Source organism: Emys orbicularis, chromosome 2 (genome assembly GCF_028017835.1).
Source record: "Emys orbicularis isolate rEmyOrb1 chromosome 2, rEmyOrb1.hap1, whole genome shotgun sequence".
Taxonomy (NCBI): Eukaryota; Metazoa; Chordata; order Testudines; family Emydidae; genus Emys; species Emys orbicularis.
This window is the reverse complement of record NC_088684.1, coordinates 119,888,125-119,915,690: the sequence shown is the minus strand read 5'-3', so window position 1 is coordinate 119,915,690 and position 27,566 is coordinate 119,888,125. Positions and strand designations below refer to the sequence as shown.

Below are 27,566 nucleotides of genomic sequence, written 5' to 3'. Positions count from 1 at the left end.
AGGAGGATGAATAGGTGGTTGAGGATCATGGTGGGCATGAGTAGGAGGAGTAGGAGTATGACGAGTAGGTGGATGGGGATCATGATGGGGATGGGTAGAGGAGCAGGAGGATGATGAGTAGGTGGATGGGGATCATGGTCGGGATGGGAGTAGGAGTAGGATGAATAGGTGGATGGAGATCATTGTGGGGATGGGTAGGAGGAGTAGAAGGATGAGGAGTAGGTGGATGGGGATTACGGTCGGGATGGGTAGGAGGAGTAGGAGGAGGATGAATAGGTGGATGGGGATCACGGTGGGGATGGGTAGGAGGAGCAGGAGCATAATGAATAGGTGGCTGGAGATCACTGTGGGGATGGGTTGGGGGAGCAGGAGGATGATGAATAGATGGATGGGGATCATGGTGGGATGGGTAGGAAAAACAGGAGCATGAAGACTTGGTGGATGGCGATCATGGTGGGGATGGGTAGGAGGAGCATAATGAGTAGGTGGATTGGGATCATGGTGGGGATGAGTAGGAGGAGCAGAAGGAGGATGAGTAGGTGGATTGGGATTATCGTGGGTATAGGTAGGAGTAGCAGGAGGAGGATGAGTAGGTGGATGCGTATGAGGGTGGGGATGGGTAGGAGGAGCAGGATGATGAGTAGGTGGATGGGGATCCTGGTGGAGATGGGTAGGAGGAGTGGGAGGATGATGAGTAAAGGGATGGGGATCATGGTGGGGATGGGTAGGAGGAACAGGAGGATGTTGAATAGGTGGATGGGGATCGTTGTTTGGATTGGTAGGAGGAGCAGAAGGAGGATGAATAGGTGGATGGGGATCATGGTGGGGATGGGAAGGAGGAGCAGGAGGATGATGAATAGATGGATGGCGATCATGGTTGGGATGGGAAGGGATGATGGGTAGGATGAGTAGGTGGATGGGGATCATGCTGGGGATGAGTAGGAGGAACAGAAGGAGGATGGGTAGTTGGATGGGGATCATGGTTGGGATGGGGAGGAGGAGAATGATGAGTAGATGGATGGGGATCATTGTGGGGATGAGTAGGAAGAACAGGAGGATGATGAATAGGTGGATAGGGATTATGGTGGGGATGAGTAGGAAGAACAGAAAGGTGAGTAGGTGGATGGGGATTATGGTGGGGATGGGTAGGAGGAGGAGGATGAGTAGGTGGATCTGGATCATGGTGGGGATGGGTAGGAGGAGGAGGATGAGTAGGTGGATGGGGATCATGGTGGGGATGGATAGCGGGAGCAGGAGCATGATGAGTAGGTGGATGGGGATCATGGTGGGGATGGGTAGGAGGAGGAGGAGGAGTAGGTGGATGGGGATCATGGTGGGGATGGGTAGGAGGAGGAGGATGAGTAGGTGGATGGGGATCATTGTGGGGATGGATAGGAGGAGGAGGATGAGTAGGAGGATGGGGATCATGGTGGGGATGGGTAGGAGGAGGAGGAGGAGGTGGATGGGGATCATGGTGGGGATGGGTAGGAGGAGGAGGAGGATGAGTAGGTGGATGGGGATCATGGTGGGGACGGAAAGCGGGAGCAGGAGCATGATGAGTAGGTGGATGGGGATCATGGTGGGGATGGGTAGGAGGAGGAGGATGAGTAGGTGGATGGGGATCATGGTGGGGATGGGTAGGAGGAGGAGGATGAGTAGGTGGATGGGGATCATGGTGGGGATGGATAGGAGGAGGAGGAGGAGGATGGGGATCATGGTGGGGATGGGGAGGAGGAGGAGGATGAGTAGGTGGATGGGGATCATGGTGGGGATGGGTAGGAGGAGGAGGAGGATGAGTAGGTGGATGGGGATCATGGTGGGGATGGGTAGGAGGAGGAGGAGGAGTAGGTGGATGGGGATCATGGTGGGGACGGATAGCAGGAGCATGATGAGTAGGTGGATGGGGATCATGGTGGGGATGGGTAGGAGAAGGATGATGAGTAGGTGGATGGGGATCATGGTGGGGATGGGTAGGAGGAGCAGGAGGAGGATGGTGAGTAGGTGGATGGGGATCATGGTGGGGATAGGAGGGCGAGAGGGTTTAGCAGGGGTCCCGTCTCCTGTGAACTCTGGGACTCCCCACATGGCTTTGCCTCATCTCCCAGGTTGGCTGAGTGTGGCGGCCCCTTTGCCCGGCCTGTCCCTTCCTCCCCAGGACGGTGCCAGTGGGGCACACACATTCTTTCCAGGGCTGGAGCCAGGCAAGCGCCTCAAAGCGCGGAGCCAGCCCATGGCCGCTCTGCCAGGACGTGCCGCGCCCGGCCACGGAGCTCGCGCGCCTCTCGCCCGCCGCCGCCTCGCGGTGCCCTCCGCCGCGCAGACAATGGGAGATCAAAGGGGGGGAGGAGGAGGAGGATGGTGCGAGAGGCGGCTGAAGTCGAGCCGGAGCGGGTTGCGTGTGGCGCTCTCTCTGCGCTCGATTAGTGATCCTGGGGAGCGAGCCGGGGACAGAGGGGTGGGGGTGCGGGGAGCCGCCGTGTGGGTGAGTGTGTGACCGGGTGAGTGTGCGAGCGAGTTGCGCAGCTGCTCTGCGCGCAGCCCCCGCCGCCGCAGCAGCGCTGGCATTTCGTGCGGGGAGCGGCGGCCAGTTGCACCGGGGAGCGAGAGGCAGCAGCGCGCAGGAGGAGGAGGAGGAAGAAGAAGGAGGAGGAGGAGGGAGGCCACACAGACACCAACTGAAACAAAGTATCTCCAAACCAGCCCCCAACTCCACCTTGTGAGACTCCCCAGCATGGCTTCCGAGGAACTCTACGAGGTAATGACCCAGAGCACCAGCCCTGCCCCCCACCCCGTCCGTACACACACTGCCCGACCCCCCGCCCTTCTTTCGGGGCTGTTTGAAACACTGCAGGCTTGTCACCACACTTGCTCCTGCTGTTGTCCCTTCTCTGCAGGGCCCGGCGGGTGCAGGGTTCCCCCACCCGCCGCCTTCCTCCCCAGTTTTGCTGGAGGAGGACGGAAATATGACTGAAAGGAGGAGACGGTAGAGTGTTACCATTGGCCTGTGCTCCCCCAACAACACTTTGACTCTAGCGGGAGGACGGGGCGGGGGGAGGGGGAGGTTGCTGGATGGTGGGGAGTCGCGCTGACAGCAGCGCCCAGTTTAGAGTGCAACACAAAAGTGTGCCGCTTGGTAGTGTGCAAAAATGTGTGCAAAGCCGAGTTATGGCATGTGTTGGGGGAGGAGGGGGTTTCCTTCTGTGTGTATGTTTGTATCGAAGTACCACCCTGTGCCTTGGCCATGCAGCAAGCTCAGGTGATGCAAAATATTAAAATTTAAACTGCTCATCCCCACATGCTTTAACAAGAAGGTTAAAGGTTGTAAGAGAAGCCATGAGAGCCAAAGTTAAGCCTCTGACACACCATCATTCACCGGGTTCTTGAGAAGTGCTTGAAGGGAGCAGTCATGGCATGAGTTGGGGGCTTGGGGTGAGGAGAGGATGAGATGAGATGATAGCCTTAACTTTGAATTTCCTGTCTTTTGATGCCTCAGTTTTACATCCTTAACCTTAATTGAAAAGCAGTATGGTTTCTCTTGGATTTAACTTCCTTGTTTTTATTTTTACAAGAAGCCATCCTTGGGAGTGTAGAACAGTCATTATTCTGGAGACATTCTGATTTCTTCGATAAATATGTATTCACCTGAGACAACAATGGTTTTGTCTCTTGGGAGAATACATTTTAAGGCAGGTTTTTTTTTTAAAAAAAAATAAGACTATTTGTAACCAGAGGTTGGAATTTTGTGTCATTGAGATCAGTTGTAGAAGAGTGCACAGAAAGACATTTTTTTCTCCTGCTGGTGCATATATAAAAATTGCCCGTTAATAGAATTACATATATGCAATGATGGAAGAATAGACACAGAAACCAATGAAAAGTATCTTGTGTCCACTTAAATTTATAAGTGAGCTTTAGTGGTGCTGAATTGGTAGACCAGAAAACCAAAGGCCTCTATTCCCAAGTCAGATAAATCATAGTTAATAGCTTTTGCAAGTTTTTCCACCTTATTAATGTGGCTCAACTGAGATTTGAAGGGGTCATTTCTAGAAGTAAGAAGATAAATTTAGGGATCAATTTGGGAAATTCTCTATGTGCAAAACTTACATTGATTTTGGTGGGTGTTCTGCTGGTAAAAGGATTTGCGGAATCAGGCCCTTAGACTCTATTCTCATTACAGTATTTGTCCTCTTTGGAGCATAAGCATTTCTAATCTGGTATCCTGTCTGATACCAATATCTGATGCCTGAGACTGTCATATAGAGTACCAGTTTTGATAGGTGTCAAAATCAACCAACCTCCCCCGCTCCCTCCATTGCGTTCTACTAGGAATTGCATCCAGTCTACAAATTCATACCAAGTGGGCCACTGAGCTCCACTATGATAGTAATGCATTTTGGTCACTAGACAATGTGTTTGAAATGGTGACTTAAGTGAAAGACTCTGTATCTCATTGCCAGTCCTCTGAGCAGTCTAGTTATTCCACCTGTTACTCAAAAGCCTGCTTTTTTCAAAGCACCAAAGGTGGTTGGACCATATCATTATGGATTTACTTTTTGTCATTCTTAATCTGAAAATAAAATTAATTCTTTAATTATACAAGTGCAGAGTATGCAAAGGGCAACAAAACTTTTATTTTAAAGCTTGTATGACTTATAAATGGACAAACTGTCACTGATATTTGTAATTTAAAAACAAAATTGCTGTTCAACCTTGCCAAGTTTCTTCTGGAGGAGGAATTTGCATGGCTGTGCCACCAGTGCCTGATGCTGAACCATCAGAAGAGATGAGATGTTGAATGGAACTCATTAAACTACAATGAGTACTTCTAACTCGGCTTCTAATTTTTGTTTTTTGCTTTTTTGTGAGTTATCTTTTAATTAAGGTGCTATATGATTCTTTGCATTCAGTAATATGAAGTCCAAAATCATGCCCTATGAAGTGTGATTACAGCCCTGTTTTTCCAGTCTAATCCTGTGTTTTGGTCAAGAGATGATAATCAAATATCTGAGAATGTTAATCAGTCTAACAATGACAGTCAAACATGCTGGTGTCAAAAGACCCCGGTTCTTCTAAAATAGAAACCTGAATTGAGAATTTTGTTGCAAGTAAGATTAAAAATTCAGAAGCATTGGCCATTCAGTCACTGTATTGGAGGATTTATTTATTTATTTATTTATTTTTTACTCTTGTTATTGAGGATATTTTCTCTGGAGACCGGAAGAATGGTTATAGGTCAAGATTTGTAATTCAAACGCAGACAACTTGAAAGACCCCAAAACTTAGGATCCACAGCTTATCCAAAGTAATTCTTCCAATCTATTGTTAGTTCATGAGCTTTTATAGGGGCCTTTTTAATGGTAACTAATTGCTCAAGAAAGAATGCATGATCAGAAGAAGATCTTAAGCATTCATTGAGGAGAGACCTCCGAGATCAGTTGTGTTTTGTTTTGGTTTTTTTGCTTTATTTTTTCTCTTCTCTTCTGGACAATAAACCAAAGATGTGATCTTGACTGTATCCATGGTCGCGACAAGTGAGTGTTTTTCCTTCTAAAAGCCTTACCTAATTTTTCAAGTGATATTACAGTTGGGGATGGACCTGGGGCAGTTGGTGGACAAGACAAGTGACGGAAAGGTTCCTCTCACTTTTTCCCAAATTTGTCCACATGGGAGGGTTTGACTTGCTCTTTTTTATGGCATCTCCCCTGCCCCCCACCCTCCCAATGCACTTACCTTTTAGAAACTCCTGTGCATATTTGCAGCTGTTTAAGCAAAGATTAGGGCTAGTTTCTCCTCTAGTTTGGTTTATTTCACTCTCATCTCTTCAATGTTTATGAAAGACCTTGACCAACTTTCATTGCTTTACTGACACCTGCCTATTGCAAGATGATAATCAATAGTTTTTGTTGGGTCAGCAGGGGAACTAGTGATCCCAAATTATCCAGACAGCTCAACTGCAAAGCAAGTTGCAAGTACTTCGTAGTGCTTTGCCTAACCCCTTCTGGCAGAGCTCTGTAGTGGTGATTGGGATTAAAATAATTCCAAATAGTTGGTGTGTGAGAGATTTGTTTTTGAAACATGAAGGTTATCCCATTTAAATGTTTCGGGTACAATTGCATATTAACAGCTAGCTTAACAACAACAACAAAAGTCTGGCATTTAGTAGGCAGTTCCCCCCTCCCCCCCAACTTGTTGCAATGGGTTTGGAAAACACTGTTTCTAAATTTTAGTGCAGTGGACTTTGTGCAGTGGAAGTGATGTGAATTATTTTGTGGCTTTTGGAGACTGTAGTGTGATTAGATACAAAGTGTTTCCATTCTGCCTATAAACATTTCTGTTGATGTTACAGCTCTTTGATTTGTCCCATCGGATGAATTTCTCTTAATGAGTAAACATGGTCCAGGTCTGATTTTGCTTTTGTTAAGCCAATGCTTTTGGGTTTTATCAGGAAGCAACAGAAACCAAATCCACCCGAATTTAGCCAATGTGTAACATTCCTGCTTTTCATTTTGTATTTCACTTTGTCAATGTTCGTAAACCTGATCATCATATGTCTTAACATCTATCAAGTCTTTTTCCATTAAAAATATTAAAGCTTTACATATTTCAGCCAGTGCAGTCCACATTTTCAGACTGACTTTCATGCTTATAGTAAGGAAAGAACAATATTCAGGAGCCTTTTAAAATTATATTTTCATCCTTAATATATTTCTTGAACATATGTAAGACTTTGCTTAAAAAGACAATATGTAATCTTAAAAAAAAAAAATGTAAAAATCTGCACAGGCTTAGTGAAATCACAAGTTGGGGCTCATTACATGAGTAACTGGATGAAATTCTATGGCCTGTGTTATATAAGGGGTCAGACTATACAATTTCTTATCGTTCTAGCCTTAAAATCTCTGAAAAATCACACACTGTGCATACAATTTTGGTCCTAGGCATAAAATATACTTGGACTACAGAGGACTACTGCTCATATGCTTATTTCCAAAATAGTGTTTTCAAATTTTTTTCTCCTCCATGGGAAATACCTACTTCAACACATGGGGCTTTCCATATATTGTGGTGCATTGGTATCTGGACCATAGTCCAAGTTGATCTGTTTTATCAGGAAATTTAAACCTCTTATTTTATTAAAAAATCTCATGAAAATGGCAAAAACCAAAACACACAATATAAACTTTGAGTACTACTGACATTTTTCTTGGTGGTTTGATGAAAAATGAATTGATAGTGAGAATGAGTTACAATCCCCCATTTGGGTGATTTTTATTTTTTTTTCCAATGGAGTGTCTCTCACTTTTTTCTCTGCACCCCTCTAGCAAGCAGTATAAAGTACTCTGGCACCTGTCCTTTGGCCACATTGTTGCTCCACATGTGCTGATTCCTAGAATATCAGTTAGGTATTGTTTGTCTGTAAAGTGGTTTACAACCTTCTAGCCATACTGGCAAAATGGTGCACCACGACAGACCAGTCAAATGTTATTTGACAACAAATGTGCTGTGATGGAATTGCCATTTCTCACTTCCAAGGGGGGCAGAGACTTGCTTTCCCATCCTCCAACTAATCAGATACCACTGTAGCCTAGCGGAACAATTCCCAAGCTTGCAAAGAAGACACAAGGTGTTCAAATTTCACCTCTAAGTGCTGTTTAAATTCTCATGTAATTAACTACCCTTATTGAAGACAGCCAACCTAAAAAATAGTTATGGAAGAGCCACTCCTCCCTCCCATTTTTTTAAAGTAAGTTAACAAAGAACTTACACAATGTGGGTTCTGTGTATACAGTAACATCTCTAACATGACAAACCTGCATCTTATCTACTGCACCGCACAGTGGCTAAACCAGTTTGGGTTATCCAATCTCTAACCACTATAATTCACACTCCTCCTCTCCCAGAACAAAGCATGGAATCTAGGATTCCTCTTCCCCAATATTCTACTGCTGACTACTAAATTGTTTTGCAACCCACTGTGAAAGTGTGCCATGCTCTCAAGTAGCTAGCCCAGAAAGGCACTAGCAGTTACTTCTGTGGCTCAAATAGTAAGGGCCTAAGCTAGGATTCTGAAGGTCGAGGGATTCAAATCCTGCTGTTGCTCTGTGGGAGGATGGTATAGTTACATGTGAATCACAAAATGGAAAAACCATGTTAAAACAGTTTTTGTACTTGAAAACAATGTTAATCTGTACATGATATGTATAGCCAAAGTACACATTTCACATTTTATTATTTTGTCACACATTTTCCTTTAGTTACCCCCTAATTTGTGTTATGTGCCTCTCTTTGTGCCCAGTCCACAGGGCATGTGAGCCTGTGACTGCTCATGCTCTTTAGCTCAAGTTGTAAGGGCTCCATGTTTTTTGTTCTAGAGGTCACTGGTTCAGTGTTGGTCAAGATGGTGGCCATGACGCTTGCAGATTACATAGACTCTTCACAGAAATTCATTCCAGCTGATAGGTTATTTTATCATGGAGAGTTGCTCTGGCTATACTTACTTGCATTAACTTTTCAATGAGAATAAAATATTAGAGACACACTATTTACTAAAGCACATCACATCCTGTCATGGTCTTCAGGAGGGCTAGTCAGGAGCAGCTTCAGCAGCTCAGTTTCTTTCTCTGATTACGAGACAGATGCAGCTCTGCTTCTCCCTGACTCTTGGGAGCTATCGATTGAGATACACCAAAGGTGTACCTAAAACCAAACAACCCCTAGGAAATTAGGGGTGGGGAAAAAAACCCTATGTTTAGTGATAGTTAAGGTTGCAGCTGGACATACCCCATCTTCACTAAACTTTTCCCCATGTTTTTAAGGTGGAAGGGGAAAGACTTGTGTGTTTCTTTCCACGCCCACCCCCCCAGTTGCCTGCAGCACTGTTGATGATACACTCCAAGGCTCCGTAAGACTTTCACTTCCATCGTAAATAGATATCCAAACGCACAACATACCCAAACCTCAGCAAATTTGCACTCAAACAAAACCTTAAGATTTACCTCAACAGTGTTAAGACAAAATAACTTTCTGAATGTGTGGCAGTCAGATGTGCTGATCTGTTGATATAAAAGCATATAAGGTCACTCTTAAGGTTTTATGTTAGAATGCAAATTTGATGGGATGGGGGGGTTATGTATTGCTTTTGGGTATCTTGTCAAGATGGAAGTGAAAACCTTATGGAGTGTTGGTATGTTGCCTACCACACTGCCAATAATATGAGGGTGGAAAGGAATGCACAAACCTTTCCCCTTAACGTCTTATTTTCTGTGCTTTTAAGATTTTGGGTGAATGAGATGTCTTGCCGCAACCTTAACTGTCACTTTTTCTCTTCTTTCTCTTTCTTTGCTTCCTGTCCATCAACTCCACAGCGACGATGGGTCCGAACGAGTTTATTCTCTGTAAATCCTCCTGGGTCAATGCTATGAGGTCAATATCATCTGTGAATCTAAGGTTATTCACTGTCCTCCCTCCTAGCCTAACTCTTCTCGTTTCATCTCTCAGTGCTACAGACCGTACTGCTTCCAATACCAAGTTGAACAAATCTGGCGATAACATGCATCCTTGTCTCACTCCTTACTGTCATTCTGAACCAATCCTTCAGCTTCTTGTTTACTCTTGCTACACTCTTGGTCTTGCTGTAGATGTTTTCTATTGACTTGATCAATTTCAGCTCAGGGATGCCATACATTCTTAAGATTTGCCATTACCCTTTCTACAAAATGCTATCAAAAGCCTGTTTGAAGTCTTATAGAATTGTTGAAACAGGTTTGGTTGTGTTCTATATATTTCTCCAATATCTGTCTTATCAAAAATAGCTGATCTGTTATACTTCATTCTGGTCTGAATCCTACTTGTTCCTCTGTAAGCCCTGCTTCCACATACCTCTTCACGAGGACGTTGCAGAGGGGAATGAATGCTTTTTCCTGGAATGCTCAATCAGATGATTCCTCTGTGGTTCTTGTGCTCACTCGTATCTCCTTTTTTATAGGTTGGTTCTATTATCACTCCCTCCACCCCCGTTCACTTGGCACTTGCTGTTGCATGTAAATCTTGTTGAATAGCTTGTGCGTTGCCTTTACTGTGTAAAATGTCACTAAACATTTTTTTTGTTTGCTAATTAATACTAAAGATGGACCAGTGTTTCCCTTTGGTATATAGTCTTACATTTTGTACACACTTTATCTTGACCTAGAATATTGTTAGTCATTTATGTATCTTTCATGATCAAATGTAGTTTCAGTAGCCATAACACTTAATTTTGTGTGTAAATTTTTTTTCTTGATGGACTTTTCTTAATATTTACAGAACAATTTGGTATTCTTTGATCTGTTGTCAGTATTAATAGAAAAACAAAACTAGCATAAGACTTTCCAATGCAGGTTGGTCCAATATACTATGAAGACAACAGTATTTACTGTTTTGGTAAACATCCTCAATACACTTGCATGTGCCTCTTTAGCGCTGATCTACTGTAGCTCTTTTGCATTAGATGTTTGTAAAGATGGATTAATACATATGGATATTAATGAAAACTATTCTCTTAACCTAAGGTAGGTTTCTGTTTTTAATGATTTTTATAGCCATTTTGTTAGTATAAAATGTGAAAGAAAATCACTTGCATATTCACTCAATACCTTTTTAACTGTCTACTTCTCTTGAATAATGAAACAAAGTAATTACTGTAACTATCAATTTGTTTGTGATGTTTCAGTGACACTTTGTACATTTTAAAACCCGTTGTATAAAATATAATGATAAAATGGGTTAATGACTGTCAGGGTTCTCCTTGCCTCAAGGCCATGTTGCTTTGAATTTAAGTGGCCCAGCCACATTTACGTAGTACACAGCTATGCAGTCCCTTTTAAAAAAACAAACAAACAAAACTCAAAATAAGAAACATCTTAACTTCCAGATTTCCCTGCTTTTGAGACACACATTGAGACCATTTAAGTTTTTCTCAGGACTATTCTGAAATATTGTGTGGGGAAAACACTAATTTTTTTAACCACATGACTTCTTTTATGCTTCTGGTATCCAGAATTGTGTGTTTTGTTTTGTTTGTTTTTGCAGACAAGGTAAATTCTTTTTACTATTTTGGTAATCAACAGTTATACAAGTGGTTGTTTTCTGGAATAAGACTAGCTTGTGTAAATCACTTATTTAATGGCATATTTCAGATTTGGCTTTTGTAGAGAGTGTCATGATTTAAAGTCCAGTTATATTAAACATCTTATAAAAGGTGTTTTATCTCGGCAAGAATTTGTCCATAAAAATATTATATAGGTATGCATTTCAGATTACATTAAGCCTAAATTATAAAAACGTTTTAAAACAAAGACTCTGGAGTTGTAATGTGCTGACTGTAGTGAAACAAGCTTCTGTGGGTTTAGATGTGTGTTGTGTTTTGTTTTTAAAAGTGTTGTTTTCCTATGAAAAGTAGTTACATAAGTTAATATGATAAAACCTTCATAACAGATATGTTGTCTATTGAAGTAATAGCTGCTTGCTTTAGTGGCAGGAATAACTTTTCCTCCAGTTAGCCCTACAGAGTCAAAACAGCTGCAAGAGAGTGAGCTGGATTTTATTCTGGCCTGCTGCTTGTTAAAGTTGTTAACTACATGCAACTGCAGAAGCTGATCCTGCACAATTGTATTCAATGCTAATAACACTTGTCCACCTCTAGACTAGACCACATATAGGTTTGTGTGTCTGTTACTGCTTCTGAGCTAATAGATCTGGGATAAAATTCTGGATCTAATGAAGTCATTGGGATTTTTGTCATTGTCTTCAGTGGAACCAAGATTTCATCCTTGCTCCTTTAGCTGAAGCAGTAGAGGTTCACACTTTTAGATGCAGATGTTCTAGGTTCATTCCCGGCCAGTGACCTACTCAGGGGCAGAGCTTCACAATCCCAGTGAAGACTTGTAAAATTTGCAATTGAGACAAGATTAGTATATGTGATCCGTATAGCAAAATAAGATCTAGCTGTCTTGTAAGACCAGACTTTTGGTGTAGAACATACAAATGTCTATCAGAAAATGAAAGAAAAAGGTCATGGGGTTACAGTAAAACAAATTGTAGTAATGAATTCCAGAATCTATTACTGGGTATTTGAAACTGCCAACCACCATAGTAGATAACCATAAACTTCGATTTTATTATTTATATTTCAGTAAGTTAGTCTTCCTTACCTACAATGATAAATGAAAATTAACTTTGTTACAGTTTGGGTTTTAAAAAGAAAAAAAGTCATGTCATTTTTTTTGCCATACAGAAGCCAGGACTTGGAACACATTGGCAGACCAGTACAAATGTTTTCAGGGCCAGTGTGTTTTTTCAAGTGCTTGTCTTGGATCACTGATCAGGAAAGAATTTGATCTCTGATTGGAAACATGTTTTAAAAACAAAACAAACTAGATGCAGTGAAATTTTCATCCTCACGGTTCATTGTATGCTTTTTTTGTGTAGTATGGGAAATACTTGGATAAGACACTAGCTGTGGGCTTCTAAAAATTTTGTCACATCTTCTGGTTTTCTGGAGGCATGGCTTCAGAATAAATATGTTGAAAAGCTGTATTTTTATCCAAGCTACAGATGATCAATATGAACAAGGGAATTGCATTCCAAGGTACAAATTGCAAATAAGTATCTTTTTGTTCTGAAGGATCAGTATAAAAATGTATTTTACTCATGTAAGAGAAATGTCTCTTGGCAAAACTTATGTGAGAAAGATAGCCTTTTACTTCATATTGCAGGATTTTGTTTTTATTTTGTTGTCTGTCATGTTGGGCTCATTGTATCTCTCAAGGTATGCTCTTATTTGGCTTCAAATTCTTAACAAAATATTTGATTTTAAGAGATAAGATATAAATTCAAGTGTTGAAGGACTTTTCTTTGGGACGTGGTGTTCTAAGGCTGTTGACAGAAAGATTGTTGAAATATGGAAGTCGGTGCATCAAGAAGTTGTTTGCTTTGGCAGTTTATGTCCATGACTGCAGAAAAATAGTGATATTAAAGACCTACTATTTCATGTTTTCAAAACCATACACCTAAAACCTGTTTGTTATCAAGTATAGTATAGTAAAATCTTGCTAATTTGCACATAATGAATCCACCCCTTCCCGGCTTCTTGTCCCAGTTTCCTTGTCCAGCCAGTTCTCCCCCTTCCTCCCCCCCACCCCCAATTCGGGTCTGACTCTTGTCTTCTCTGCAGTTGATTCAGGCAGCTACCTCCTCCATGCTACCTGGTCATCAACAGGAGGAGGTCATTGAGAGCACAAGAGAGACAGGCTCCCTGATCTCATTTCTTGGGCTTGGACTTGCCCTGGTGTAATCAGGAACTGTAATTATAGGGAAAGTCCTGCTAGGCCTCCTACAGCCATTGGTTGGAGCATGCTTGGTGGGGATGGAATCTTTGGGAAATGAAGCTACAAAGCTCTATCAAGTCTCTATGGAGTAAGTGCAAATTGCAGTTTTTCAGAAAATTATAAATTGACCAAATTTGGGTGGAATTTCATGGGGATGGCAAAAGGTACATCCTTGCTCCACAGGCTATCCCACTGCCAAATTTCAAGTTCTTGTTCCAATGCTTGGGGTTACTAGAGCTTTTCAAAGAAAACCTCACCAGAACAAAACAATATATTTTTCCTCAGACTCATTCTTGGAAGTAGCTGAGCTGCTTTGTCTGAAATTTCCCCCCTCAAATCAGTCTGATGTAGATGCCTTGCCTGGAATGTCTCAGTCCAATTAGTTAAAGTTATCAGCAACTGAAAACAGGGTCTAATAATGGGAAGTGTTGGGCAACCTTAATAATAGGCAGTGCTACCAGTCACATTTATAATAATAATATGGTATATGTATGCACGTGTACAGAGGCAGATTGACTGGGTCATATGCAAGGAAACTGTATCCTAAGCACAAGCCACAACAGAAATGCCTCCTCCCTACCTTTCTCTCTCTCCTCCCCCTCTGCCACTGAGAAATTAGGTATTTGCCATGAAGGCAAATGCCCATGCCTTCTATTTCACTCATCTGGTGCAGGATGATCCACCCTTCTATCCACTGCTGGCATGGTCCTGGAGACTGTGGGTGATATTAGTGGATGAATGCAATTGAGTAGTGCTAGTGGTGCTGAAACTTACTGAAAAATTAATGGATCATGAATGCATTCATCCTAATCCCACCAAAATGTTTCCTTGCCTTGGCAAGAGATAAAAAAATCTTAACTGATATTTTTAAATCTTTCTTTGTAGTTGAATGTTGGTTAAACTTCAATAGTTTTGGGAAACTTTAAGAAAACTTTAAGAAAAGTTAGTATTTGTCCTTCAACTAGTTCTAACTCCCAACAAAATCTGAGAGGACATTGAGTCCCATGTTGATGGTGCCATCACAAGTAGCAGTGCACGTACAAGAGGAACTACACATCCCAGTGAAGTGGACTTGTATTTTCCCCCTTAAGTCTGATTTTTTTTCTTTCACTATAACTTCACTCTTTCATGTGACAATGGGAAATTTTCAGGAACTTTCAGGACTCATGTGGTCTCTGACTCTTTCAGAGCTAAGATGTATAAATGTTAACATTTCTCTGAATTTTGTGTGAAACTATTGAGATACACATAATTAATATTAATTCACCATAAACATTTTAGAAAATAAAGTTTAAAGCATGGTAATCATGTAGTTTATTAAAAGTTCTGGATTTTCCCCCTCTTGGAGAACATTACCAGAAATATAAATTTTGCAGATATGTGAAATCCTACTATATTCCAGTTATGAACTCAGAAACCTCTGCAAACCCAAGGTGAAAACCATTGGATTGCACAGGTGTAACTAATGGTGCAGTTTGCCCGATAGAGTCTCTGTTACAGGTGGTGATATGCAAGATGGAAAGTACCCAGCTTGATTTTCCCAGCCCAAGCTGAATTGGCCATGGTGACGGTTTTTAAAAACACCTTTTTACTTAAATGCTAGGCATGCTTAGATATGGAAATCATTGATAAATACTGAAGGTGGAATCCCATGATGCTTTTTTTTTTACTCACTTTTCAGGGTAGATCCACGTTCTAAAAACAAGTAGTTCTAATTACCATCTTGCATTTCCCCTCCAATTCATTTCCAGCATCATTTTGGTAGTTTGAGCTTCGGATTATTGTATTCAGAATGTGATTTGAAGTTCTGATTTTTCATGAAGCCCCAGAATAAAAAATATGTTAAACCCAGCTTTCCAGCGATATTCAACTTTCCAGTGTTGTGTAGAACTAATTTCTGTATCTGTGGTCTTGAAATGGTCACTGCTCTCTCACACCAGGCAAAAATATAATTCAGGCTCAAGGTTTCATGAATGGAAAGAATCAAGGTTTCAAGGGATGTAGAGAAAAGAAATTCCTTAATTGCCAGTGTACCAATGATAGAAGCCTGAGTAATGAATACAAAGAATTTCAAGTGCTCATTTATTAAAAAAATAAATTTGACACAATAGATATTACTGAAACATGGTGGGAGGATTCACATGATTGGGATGTTAAAATCTCTGAATACACACCCTATTTAAGAAGGATCCTGAAGACAGAAACAGAGCAGGTGGTGTTCTATATCAAAACTACCATTACGTGCTTTAGAATAATTGACAGTTCAGAAATGCAGGAGCTGGCATGCTTATAGATCCGTGTTCTGACAAATCACACGATGGGGTCCTGTTTGGAATCCATTATAGACTACCAAATCAAACCAGCAAACAGGATGAACCATATTTTAAACTAGTTATGTGTAGAAAAAACTGCACTTTCTATCATGTATTTCAAACTGGAGGTCTTATACTGACAGTAGTAAAACTTCTGTGGAGTTTCTAAAATTTTGATGATTTTCTATCACAAAAAGTATTACATCCTAGTTGAGGTAATTCTATATTAGATCTCATTTTGACAAAGATGAAATCTAATGAGAAATCACTGAATGAAAAATTAGTGATTGCCTAGATAAAACCGATCATGACCTAGTTACATTTGTTATGTCCAAAGAGAAACTAGTCCTGACTAATTTTTTATACACACACACACACACACACAACACACACACCCTGGCATTTTTTAAAAAAGGGTCAACTTCCAGAAGCTGACAATAACAACAATGGACAAAATTGATTTTATTTAAATTTTAAATGTGGATGATTGGGAGATTTAAAAAAAACATCTTTATAAGAGGTCCCAAAACCACGATTCTGCTATCAGAACAGAAGTCTTCACCCTGAGTAAGAAGGGAAGTGAAAGCAGCAATGAAAAATAAAATAATCTATAAAAAATACAAAACGTGTAGGTGACAACAATGGCTATAAATGAGCAGTCATGAATTGCAGACAGTTGATAAGGGAAGTGAAAGGAATTATTGAAAAACCCATGGCCAACAGGGTAAAGGACAATATGAGGGCTTTTTAAAAACTATATCAAGAACAAAAGAAATCCTAGTAATGGTGTAGGTCTGTTGCTAGAAAGGGATGATAAAATTGTCAGTGATGCAGAAAAAGCAGAAGTAGTCAATAAATATTTTTGTTTTGCATTAAGAAAGAAGCTAGATGTATTCAGTTTACAGTGGTAAGGAAATAATTTATATTCCAACAGTAACTAGGGAGGATGGTAAACTGCAATTGCTAAAGATAAATACTTTAAAATCTACGGGACCAGATAGCTTGCATTCAAAAGTTTTAAAAATTGGCTGAGGAGCAGTCTAAAGCTCTGATTGTTGATATTTAACAAAATTTGAAATATTCGGGAAAGTTCCAGAGAACTGGAAAAAAGCAATCTGGGCTCATTCAAACAATGTGTGTTTTAATACAGCTAAAGGGAAGGTCATGTGTCCAGGAACCAAGATTGTAGGGCACACTTATAAAATGAGGGATTGTATTTGGAAATCCCTAACTCAAAAAAGAATTGAGGGGTCATGATGGAAACCCAACTGAATGTGAGGTTGCCATGTGATGTGGTTGGTAAGAGCGCATGTGCAATCCTTGGATGAATAAGCAGGGATTTTTTAAATTAAAAGTGTGGAGATGATGTTAGTACTCAGTCTACAGCATTAGTCTGACCATTGTTAGAATGTTGTGTCCAGTCCTGGTGACACAATCTAAAAGGGATGTCGACAAATTGGAAAGGATTCAGAAAAGAACTAGAAGAATAATCTGAAAAATCTGCCTTACACTGAGAGACTGAAGAAGAAGCTTCATCTATTTAGCTTAACAAAGAGAAAGTTAAGAGGTGACTAGATCATGGCCTATACGTGGGGACGTGATTTCTGATACCAGAGAGCCCTTTAATACAGCAGACAAAGGCATAACATAATCCAGTGGCTGGAAGCGGAACATAGACAAATTCAGACTAGAAATATGGTGAAAATGTTTAACAAGAAGGGTAATTGGCCATTGGAACAGTATACCTGGGGATGTGGTTCTCTAGATTCTCTATTGCTTGAAATCTTGATTTAAATATTGGCTGTGGGTTTGATGCAGGGATTACTGGGTGAAAATCTGTATCCTTTGTTATGCAGGAGGACAGATTGGATGATCATAATAGTCCCTTCTGGCATTAAAATTTATGAGCCTATGAAAAATACAGGCTGTCTACCAACACTGGCCAAGGTGCTTTCAGCATCTAACACATCCAGGTTTAGTCAAGGGGTGTATATGTGTAAAATATATTTGAATATAGCATTCTATATACATAGCAATCATATAAGATAGAGAAAGGAAAAACTTGGGTGTGCATTTTTATAGTGTGTGTGTATTCAAATGAAAGAAAATGTAATACCCCAAGCAAAGTGTACATCTTCTGCACATCATTTTGAAAACATTTTCTCATAACAATTGCATAAATTAGTAACCAGCTGGGAACAATATAGTGCTATTTGTTAAGGGAGATGACAATACATTTCTTCCAGACAGGAAAGAATCCACATTGTTAGCAGGTGACCTGATAGTTCAGCTAATTGAAAAGGCAAATATTTTGACCAGGAGAGGAATTTTTCCTGTATAGCAATGTGAGCGGCAGTATTTAAGTTGTATAGCTAATTTTAACCACCTCAGTTTTTGCATCTAGCCTTATTTACTTTATAAGCAGTGTAAAAAGTTCAAAGTAGGTCTTAATATTTTAGTTGTAGACGTGTCTGCCAAAGGATTTTAGGAAGACAAAGTGGGTGAGGTAATATCTTTTATTGGGCCAACTTCTGTTAGTGAAAGAGACATGCTTTCGAGCTGCACAGAGCTTTTCTTCACAGGATTGTCAGAATCTGTTTTGGTTGCATTTTCTGTGCAGAATACCACAGAAAGCATAGTGTGTTGTGCTACTTACTCATTTTTAATTGGAATAGACATCGTTTTTATGTCTTATTGCTGGGCATAGGCCATATTCTGTTCTGTTACACTCGAGAAACTTTATTCAAGTCAATGAGTTTACATGGGTGTAACTAAAGGCAAGATTTGGCTCTACATGTGGAGTGAGCAAAGCTTGTTTTGGGGTCAGAGGTTAGTTCTAGTAGTAACTGTACCTTTCTGTTTTAAGTTTAACCCCTGTTTTCTTGGATGTGCAGGGGTCCATGCCTCCAGAAGGAATTTGTAGTTTGGAATTTATACATAGGTTTCAAATATTTTCCTCCCAATTTCAGATAGTAGCTTACTGAAAAATAGAATTTAAATAGAGTCCTCTTTTTTGCTAAGATGTTCTGCTATGTGTAGCATTTGAACATCTTATTTTCTTCATATATTCACTAACTTAGACATCTAAAATGTATATAAGCTTTATTCTAATATTTTGATCTTCTGGGTTTAATTTTTTAGTTTAAGTGACTCACACTTTGGCTTGGAAAGCTAATAAAGTTTTATATTTGAGTTTTGGACAGATGGATTTTGCACACTGGTATAGCTCTTCTCACTTCTCTTTAGTACCGTTTTCTTTCAATTTAATGTTGTGTAAAATTCTTTATATTATCTTCCATGTTAACGTTATTCAAATTACTAGGCTGCTTGTTAACATACACCTCTACCTCGATATAACGCTGTCCTTGGGAGCCAAAAAATCTTACCGCGTTATAGGTCAAACCGCGTTATATTAACTTGCTTTGATCCACCGGAGCGCACAGCCCCCCCCCCCCCCCCCCCGGAGCACTGCTTTACCGCGTTATATCCAAATTCGTGTTATATCGGGTCGCATTATATCGAGGTAGCGGTGTAATTGTTACAAGTTTAAAAAAATTAACAAACTTTAGACAGATGAGGTTCTATTTTCAAGAGGTATGTTTGCCGTGTTTTGACACAACCTCAAAGGCTATGTATGGTATTAAAAGGAAACTGTTCATCCTAGCATTTAAAATTGCATATATTAGTATGCAGCATTATGGATTTAGATGATTCTTTGATATTATTGCAAGGTGCAATGTGACTACAAAATGACATTTTAAGTGGTGGTGATTGTGTACTGTTGTGATTGCTGCTTATTGAGGTCTGATTGTGTACTGTTGCTATAATCTAATCTTAATATGATTTATTTGGAATTGTTTCTTACAGTGCACTATAAAATGAATGCTTACTCCCTATGCATGTGTGTGCATGCATGTGTATATAACTCAACCCATTGGAAGAAAGTGAGACAAGATGATTTGTTTAATTGCCTCTTAATGAGGTTGAAATTTGTCTCCCTTTCTTGTGCTGTGGGTTTAATGCACCTTTCCTTCTTTGGTAAGGCCCAGATGGTGTTCTGCACTTCTTTTTCCCCCCGAACATCTGTATCTATCAATATGGATAATTTTCTAGTGTACAATTATTTAATTAAGGTAATTACAATCACTAAATAATAAGGTGTGCTCAGCCCTCTGAACCATTCCCCTGCCTTTAAAAGCACATACTAAAGTAGTTGTGGAAACTTAGTGTCTGGAAACATAGCAGGTTATTGTCTTCTTAGGGCTTGTCTATACGTAGAGTGCTTCAGCAGCGCAGCTGCAGTGCTTAGCGAAGATGCTACCTATGCCAATGGGAGAGCTTCTCCCATCGGTGTAGATACTCCACCTCCTCAAGAGTCGGCAGCTTTGGTGACAGGAGAAGCCCAACATAGTGCTTTTTACACCGGGAGTCCACACCCCTGAGTGACGTAGTGATACCATCATAAATTGGTAGTGTAGACCAAGCCTTAGTATCTACCTGTATTAAATTTGGTGATATTTTGTTTTAATTATTCATATTTCAGTGGGAAGGTTGAAGATTAGATGTGTGTTATCTCTAATATTCAAGGAAGTCAACTGAAAATTTTAACTTATTCTGAATGTTACTAATGTTGGAGAAACATCTCAGGAGATCATATTAAAACAATTTAAACAATAGTTTCCTTGACACTGTGTATTTGACATTTTTTTTAGTCATTATAAACATAAAAAGTAATTCAGTGCAATTGAAACTGCTGTTAGTCTCTTGTGACATGGTTATTCTATAATGTTTACTCTGCAGTAGTTCAGAGGTTTTGTTCAAGAATTCAACACAAAAAACCCTTTTATGTTTAGATACTTATAACTCAAACAGCACTAAAACTAAGGGATTGATATTTTCAGCATGGGTGATCTCCAGTTGTTGCCTACAAGTCAACCACATTTACTAAGGGTATGTCTACACTAGGAAATTTATTGAAATGGTTATTCCAGAGGAAAAGTTGCCCCCTCCCCCAATTTAACTTAATCCATTACCAAAGTGGAATGAGAGTGTCCACACTAGAATTCATACCAAAATCATTATTCTGGAATTCTATTTCAGTTAATTTCCAAGTGTAGACAAGCCCTAAGCTACTGCAGAGCAACATAGTCTGACTGCATTGCTTCTGCAGTATAATTTTGAAACGGACATGCCTGTGAATTTCAGAATTATGAGCTTTTCAGAACAAAGACCTTATGCAAGTCTGTCTGTCATTCTCAGTTCCTCTCACTCTCGAAATTACATTAAAAAAAAATATATGTTAAAAAACCATTACTTATGTTGCAGAGTCAAGCATTCAAAAGTCATAGGTTCATAGATTGAGACCGGGAGGGACCATTGTCATCCTCTAGTCTAGTCTGACCTCCTGCATAACACAGGCCAAAGAACTTCCCTGAATTATACCCTGTTTTGAATTACAGCATATCTTCTAGAAAAACATCTAGTCTTGATTTTAATAATTGCCAGTGATGGACAATCCAACACAAACCTTAGTAAATTTTTCCAGTGGTTAAATACCCTCCATTAAAAATTTGTACCTTATTTCTAATTTGAACTTGTCTAGCTTCAACTTTCAGCAGTTGGATCATGTTATACCTTTTGCTAGATTGAACAACACAATTTCAAATTTTTGTTCCCACCTAGGTACCTACCTGCGCTGCAGGGTTAGGTTGATGTAAGCTGTCTTGCGTCAACCTAGCTGTGGAAATGTCTTCACTTAAATTTGGCTCCCACCAGCGTAAGTGCCTCTCTACGTCCACTTAATAACACCACCTCCCCGAGCAGCATAGACGCATGGTCGATGTAAGTAGGTGGATGCAGGGTCAGTATAGACACTGCATTGCTTACATTGACTGTTACTGGCTTTCAGGAGCCATCCCACAATGCCCCACACTGACAATACCATTGATACAAGTGCTCCTGGTGAGGATGTGCATTTCTGACAAAAGGAGCCAAGTGTGTGCACATACACAAGCGATTTAATAACTGCAGTGGCTGTATGCCGACTTAAGTTGGGTCGACATAATGTTGTAGTGTAGACATGACCTAAGACTGATCAAATTGACCCACAACCTTCTCTTTGTTAAACTGAATAGATTGAGCTCCTTCAGTTTTTCACTATAAAGTGTGTTTTCTAATCCTTTAATCATTCTGATGGCTCTTCTCTCAACCCTCTCCAATTTATCAACATCTCCCTTGTATTATGGACACCAGAACTGGACACAGTATTCTAGTAGAAGATGCACCAGTGCCAAATACAGAGGTAATATAATCTCCCTACTCCTACGTGATATTCTCCTGTTTATAAATCCAAGGATCACATTTGCCCTTTTGACTGCTGCATCGCATTGAGAACTCAGATTCAATTGATATTCCATGTTCCCAAGTCTTTTTTCTGAGTGGCTGATTGCCAGGATAGAGGCTCCTATCTTGGAAGTGTGGCCTACATTCTTTATTCTTAAATGTATAATTTTACATTTGGCTATATTAAAACACACATTGTTTGCTTGTGCCTAGTTTGTCAAATGATCCAGATCAATCTGTATCACTTAGCTGTCCTCTTTATTTTTTTTTTATCCCTCCCACATTCTTTGTGTTATGTGCAGACTTTATCACTGATAATTTTGTTTTCTTCCAGGTCATAATAAAAATGTTAAATAGCATAGAGTCAAGGACTAATCCCTTCAGGACCCTATTAGAAACACACTTTTTTTTTATGATGATTCCCCATTTACAATTATATTTTGAGACCTATCAGTTTTCATCCATTTAATATGTGCCATGTTAATTTTATATTGTAGTTTTTAAATCCAAAATGTCATGCGGAATCAAATCAAATGCCTGACTGAAGTCTAAGTATATTACATGAACTCTATTACCTGTATCAACCAAAAATGTAATCTCATTTGAGGGAAAAAAGTTTGACTGGATCTATTTTCCATAAACTCATGTTGATTGGCATTAATTATATTATCCTCCATTAATTCTTTATTGATCAAGTCCTGTATCCATTTTAAATAAATTTAAATTAATGGAGATATCCTATCTCCTAGAACTGGAAGGGACCTTGAAAGGTCATCGAGTCCAGCCCCCTGCCTTCACTAGCAGGACCAAGTACTGATTTTTTGCCCCAACTCCCTAAGTGGCCCCCTCAAGGATTGAACTCACAACCCTGGGTTTAGCAGGCCAATGCTCAAACCACTGAGCTATCCTTCCCCCCATTGTCTCCATTATCTTGTCTAGGATTGATGTCATGCTGACACGTCTATAATTACCCTGGTCATCCTGTTTACCTTTATAAATATTGGCAGAACATTAGTTTTCTTCCAGTCTTTTGGGATGTCCCAATTTTTCCAAGAGTTATTACAAATCAACATTAATGGTTTAGTGAGTTTCTTGGCCATTTCTTTTAAACTCCTGGGTGCAAGTTATCTGGACCTGTTGATTCAAAAATATCTCACTTTATTAACTGCTGTTTAACATTCTCCTGAGTTACTATTAGAATGGAAAGTGTTTCATCATTTTCATATGATATGATGACATCATTTGTCCCCCCCCCCAACACAGAACAAAAATATTTATTAAACACATCTGCCTTTTCTGTGTTATTGACAAATCTCTCATTTCCATCTAGTAATGGACCAATACCATTTCTAGGATTCTTTTTGTTCCTAATATACTTAAAACTTATTCTTATTATAGTTAAGTCTGCTGCCTCTTTGTGTCCTTTTGCTCTTTGTGTTCTTTTGCTTCCCTTATCAATTTCTCCTTTCTTCCATTTGTCGTATAGTGGGTTTTGATTTTGGGTTGGATTTTTTTTTTATCACTTCCTTCACTTCTCCTTTAAGCCAGTTTTTTTTTTTTTTTTAACCTGTGAGATCTTCTTTCTCAATTGTTGGACTGTGGTTTTCTGGGCATCTGATAAAATGTTCTTTTTTTAGATCATCCCAATTATCCTTTGTATTTTTCTGTTTAAATTATTTCTCCCAACTGATCTGACTCATAATTGTTTCAGCTTTGTAAAATTGGCTCTTTTAAGACACCAAGTATATAAGTTACTGGTTTGGACTTTATTCTGTTTGAACATACAAATGTGGTCAAGTCATGATCATTTATACCTAAGCTACCCCTAATATTTAGTTCTGTGATCATTTCCTCTGTTCATCAAGACAAGGTCTAATGTAGAATTCCCTTGTGTTGGGAAATGCCATGTTGAAGGTTGCCTGTGCAACCTTAATTCTGCCTCTTTGTATACCCATCTTGTGCACTGAATGAGGTCGGAGTCTGGGAGTGGGGGAGAAATACTATATTATCATTAGGGCCCTACCAAATTCACGGTCCATTTTGGTCAAGTTCAAGATTATAGGATTTTAAAATTTGTAAATTTCATGATTTCAGCTATTTAAATCTGAAATTTCGTGGTTTTGTAACTGTAGTGTCCTGACCCAAAAGGGGGTTGGGAGGGGGGGGTATCACATGGTTATTGTAGGAGGGTTGTAGTATTGCCATCTTTCCTTCTGCACTACTGCTAGCTACAGCGCTGCCTTCAGACCTGGGTAGCCGAAGACCAGTGGCTGCTGGCCGGGAGCCCAGCTCTGAAGGTAGCACTACTTCCATCTGCAGCAAGAAGTAAGGGTGGCATGGTATGGTATTGCCAACCTTACTTCTGCACTGCTGTTGGCGAGGCGCTGCCTTCAGAGCTGGGCGCCCGGCCGGCAGCCGCCACTCTCTGGCCACCCAGTCCTGATGGTAGCTCAGAAGTAAGGGTGGCAATATTGTGACCCCTTCCCCATTACCCCGTTTTGGATCAGGACCTCCAGTTTGAGAAACAGTGGTCTCCGCTGTGAAATCTGTATAGTATAGGGTAAAAGTGCACAAAAGACCAGATATCATGGGGGAGACCAGATTTCATGGTCCATGACGCATTTTACGTGGCTGCGAATTTGGTAGGGCCCTAATTATCATATAAGTAAAGACCATATCATAATGCATTGCACAAGGGGGTTAGAGAAAGCCAAGCCCAGTCAGGCTCTTTCTCTCTGCCCCCTCTCTCATGAGTTGGGGGGCACTCCACAGTGTGGTGCTCCAGAGGGGAGAATGTGTTGCTGAGGCCATTAGCTGAGTGTGGGCTGGGGAGTTTGGCTTGAGTCTGTTCTCCACTCCATTCTCCCCAGCCACTGCAAATGCTCTGACAACTCCCAGGCATTCCCAGTATTATGTGTGCTGCTGCTGTTTTGCTGCTGCTGCTTTTGGCAGTAATATGGGCCTGGCTCTTCAGAATGTTCACACCCAGCTGTCATTTTGACATACCACCAGAATTTAGAATCATAGAACTATGGGGTTAGAAGGGACTGCAAGGGTCATCTAATCTAACCCCCTGCCAAGATGCAGGATTTGTTGTGTCTAAACCATCCAAGACAGATGGCTATCTAGCCTCTTTTTGAAACCCTATAGTGAAGGAGCATCCATGACTTCCCTAGGCAGTTTGTTCCATTGTCCTACTGTTCTTACAGCTAGGAAGTTTTTCCTGAGATTTACTCTAAATCTGCTATGCTGTAGTTTGAACCCATTGCCTCGGGTCCTGCCTTCTGTGGCAAGAGAGAACAATTTTTCTCCATCTTTTTAATGGCAGCCTTTCAATTATTTGAAGAGTATCCTGTCCCGCTTTTACTCTACTCTTTCTCCGATCCTTCTCAGCAGTGCATCTGCCAAGCCTATTATCTCCCATTCTGTATTTGTGCATTTCGTTTTTTCTTCCCTAAGTGTAGCATCTCACATTTGTCTTTGTTGAATTTAATTTTGTTGTCTATAGCCCAGTTCTCCAATTTATCAAGCACCCTTTGAATTTTAGCTCTATCCTTCAAAGTGTTTGCAACTCCCTTTAGCGTTGTGTCATCAGCAAATTTGATTATTCTTTCTATTCCTACATAGAGGTGATTAATAAAGATGTTAAATAACACGGGACCCAGAACAGATCCCTGTGGAACCCCTCTTGTGATACCATTCCATTAATAGTTACTCTTAATTTGCAGTTGTTTAACCACTCAGGTATCCATTTAATGGTAGTATTACCGAGCCCACATTTCTCCAGCTTACTTATGAGAAGATCATGTGGGACTGTGTGAAAAGTCTTGCTAAAGTCCAGGTATATTATGTCCAACGCATTTCCCCCATCCACCAAACCAGTTACCTTGTAAAAGAAGGAAATCAAGCTAGTTTGGCATGATTTGTTCTTACATCGGCAATACCAGGATGGATGAGCTGGAGTGCCGATGAGAAGCGCAGTCAGGAAAGTAACTGAAATACTTTCCTCATGGACTGTATTTTCTAAATGGACAATCTACTTAATTCTCAATTACTGAGGGACAATCTCCACTCATTGATATATTTTGCTTTCCACAATCAAATCTCTGTACAACTTTTCATGAGTGATGTACCCAAGTATTCGGATTCTCATATCGAAACTGTATTGTTAAATCTATTCACCTTTGGGTTATTGCAGATTATGTACTGTATGTATCATATGACTTTTAAAAAGAAACTTAGTATTTGTGGATAATCTAAGCACTATACCCAGATGTACAGACACTGTTTTCTCAACCTATGTATTATATAATTTTTTTTTAACATTAGCTTTAATAAAAATTTTATATCCATGCTGGCTGCTAGTGATCACCCCTTCATCCTCCAGGTATTTGCAAATTGAATATTTTATACGTTGCTCTAGTAGCTTCCCAGGTATCGAAGTCAGGCTGACTAGTCTATAAGTCCCCAGCTCTTCCTTTTCCCCCTCTTTAAAAGATGGGCATTACGTTAGCCCTTTTCCAGTCTTCCAGGATATCTCCTGTCATCCATGAGTTTGTGAATCATAGGACTGGAAGGGACCTCGAGCGGTCATCTAGTCCAGCCCCCTGCATTCATGGCAGGACTAAGTATTATCTAGACCATCCCTGGCAGGTGTTTGGCTAACCTGCTCTTAAAAATCTCCAAAGATGGAGATTCCGCAACCTCCCTAGGCAGAGTGCTTAACCACTCCGACAGGAAGTTTTTCCTAATGTCCAACCTAAACCGCCCTTGCTGCAATTTAAGCCCATTGCTTCTTGTCTTATCCTCAGAAGTTCAGGAAAAAAAAATTTCTCCCTCCTCCTTGGAACAGCCTGTTATGTACTTGAAAACTGTTATCATGTCTCCTCTCAATCTTCTCTTCTCCAGACTAAACAAACACGTTTTTTTTTTTTTTTTTCCAAACTTTCCTCATAGGTCATGTTTTCTAGACCTTTAATAATTTTTGTTGCTCTCCTCTGGAGTTTCTTGAATTTGCCCACATCTTTCCTGAAATGTGGCACCCAGACCTGGACACAGTATTCCAGTTGAGGCCTAATCAGCATGCAATAGAGTGGAAGAATTCCTCTCATGTCTTGCTTACAACACTCCTGCTAGTACAGCCCAGAATGATGTTTGCTTTTTTTGCAACAGTGTTACACTGTTGACTCATATTTAGCTTGTGATCCACTATAACCACCAGATCCCTTTCCTCAATATTCCTCCCGAGGCAGGCATTTCCCATTTTGTATGTGTGCAACTGATTGTTCCTTCCTAAGTGGAGTACTTTGCATTTGCCCTTATTGAATTTCATCTTTACTTCAGACCATTTCTCCAGTTTGTTCAGATCATTTTGAATTTTAATCCTATCCTCCAAAGCACTTGCAACCCCTCCTAGCTTGGTATAGTCCACAAACTTTGAGTCATTGATGAAGATATTGAACAGAACTGGACCCAGAACTGATCCCTGTGGGACCCCACTCGATATGCCCTTCCAGCTTGACTGTGAATCATAGATAACTACTTTTTG

General features: G+C 40.3%; 1 protein-coding gene across 1 annotated transcript in view; it reads left to right on the top strand.

Moving 5' to 3' along the window:
* The first annotated feature begins 2,628 nt into the window (after window positions 1–2,628).
* Window positions 2,629–27,566, top strand: part of CDYL (chromodomain Y like) — a 177,321-nt gene continuing 152,383 nt past the window's right edge. The window contains exon 1 of the mRNA XM_065399416.1: window positions 2,629–2,755. Within this exon, the coding sequence (XP_065255488.1) occupies window positions 2,732–2,755 (24 nt within the window). The 5' untranslated portion in view covers window positions 2,629–2,731. The remainder of the gene's footprint in view (window positions 2,756–27,566) is intronic.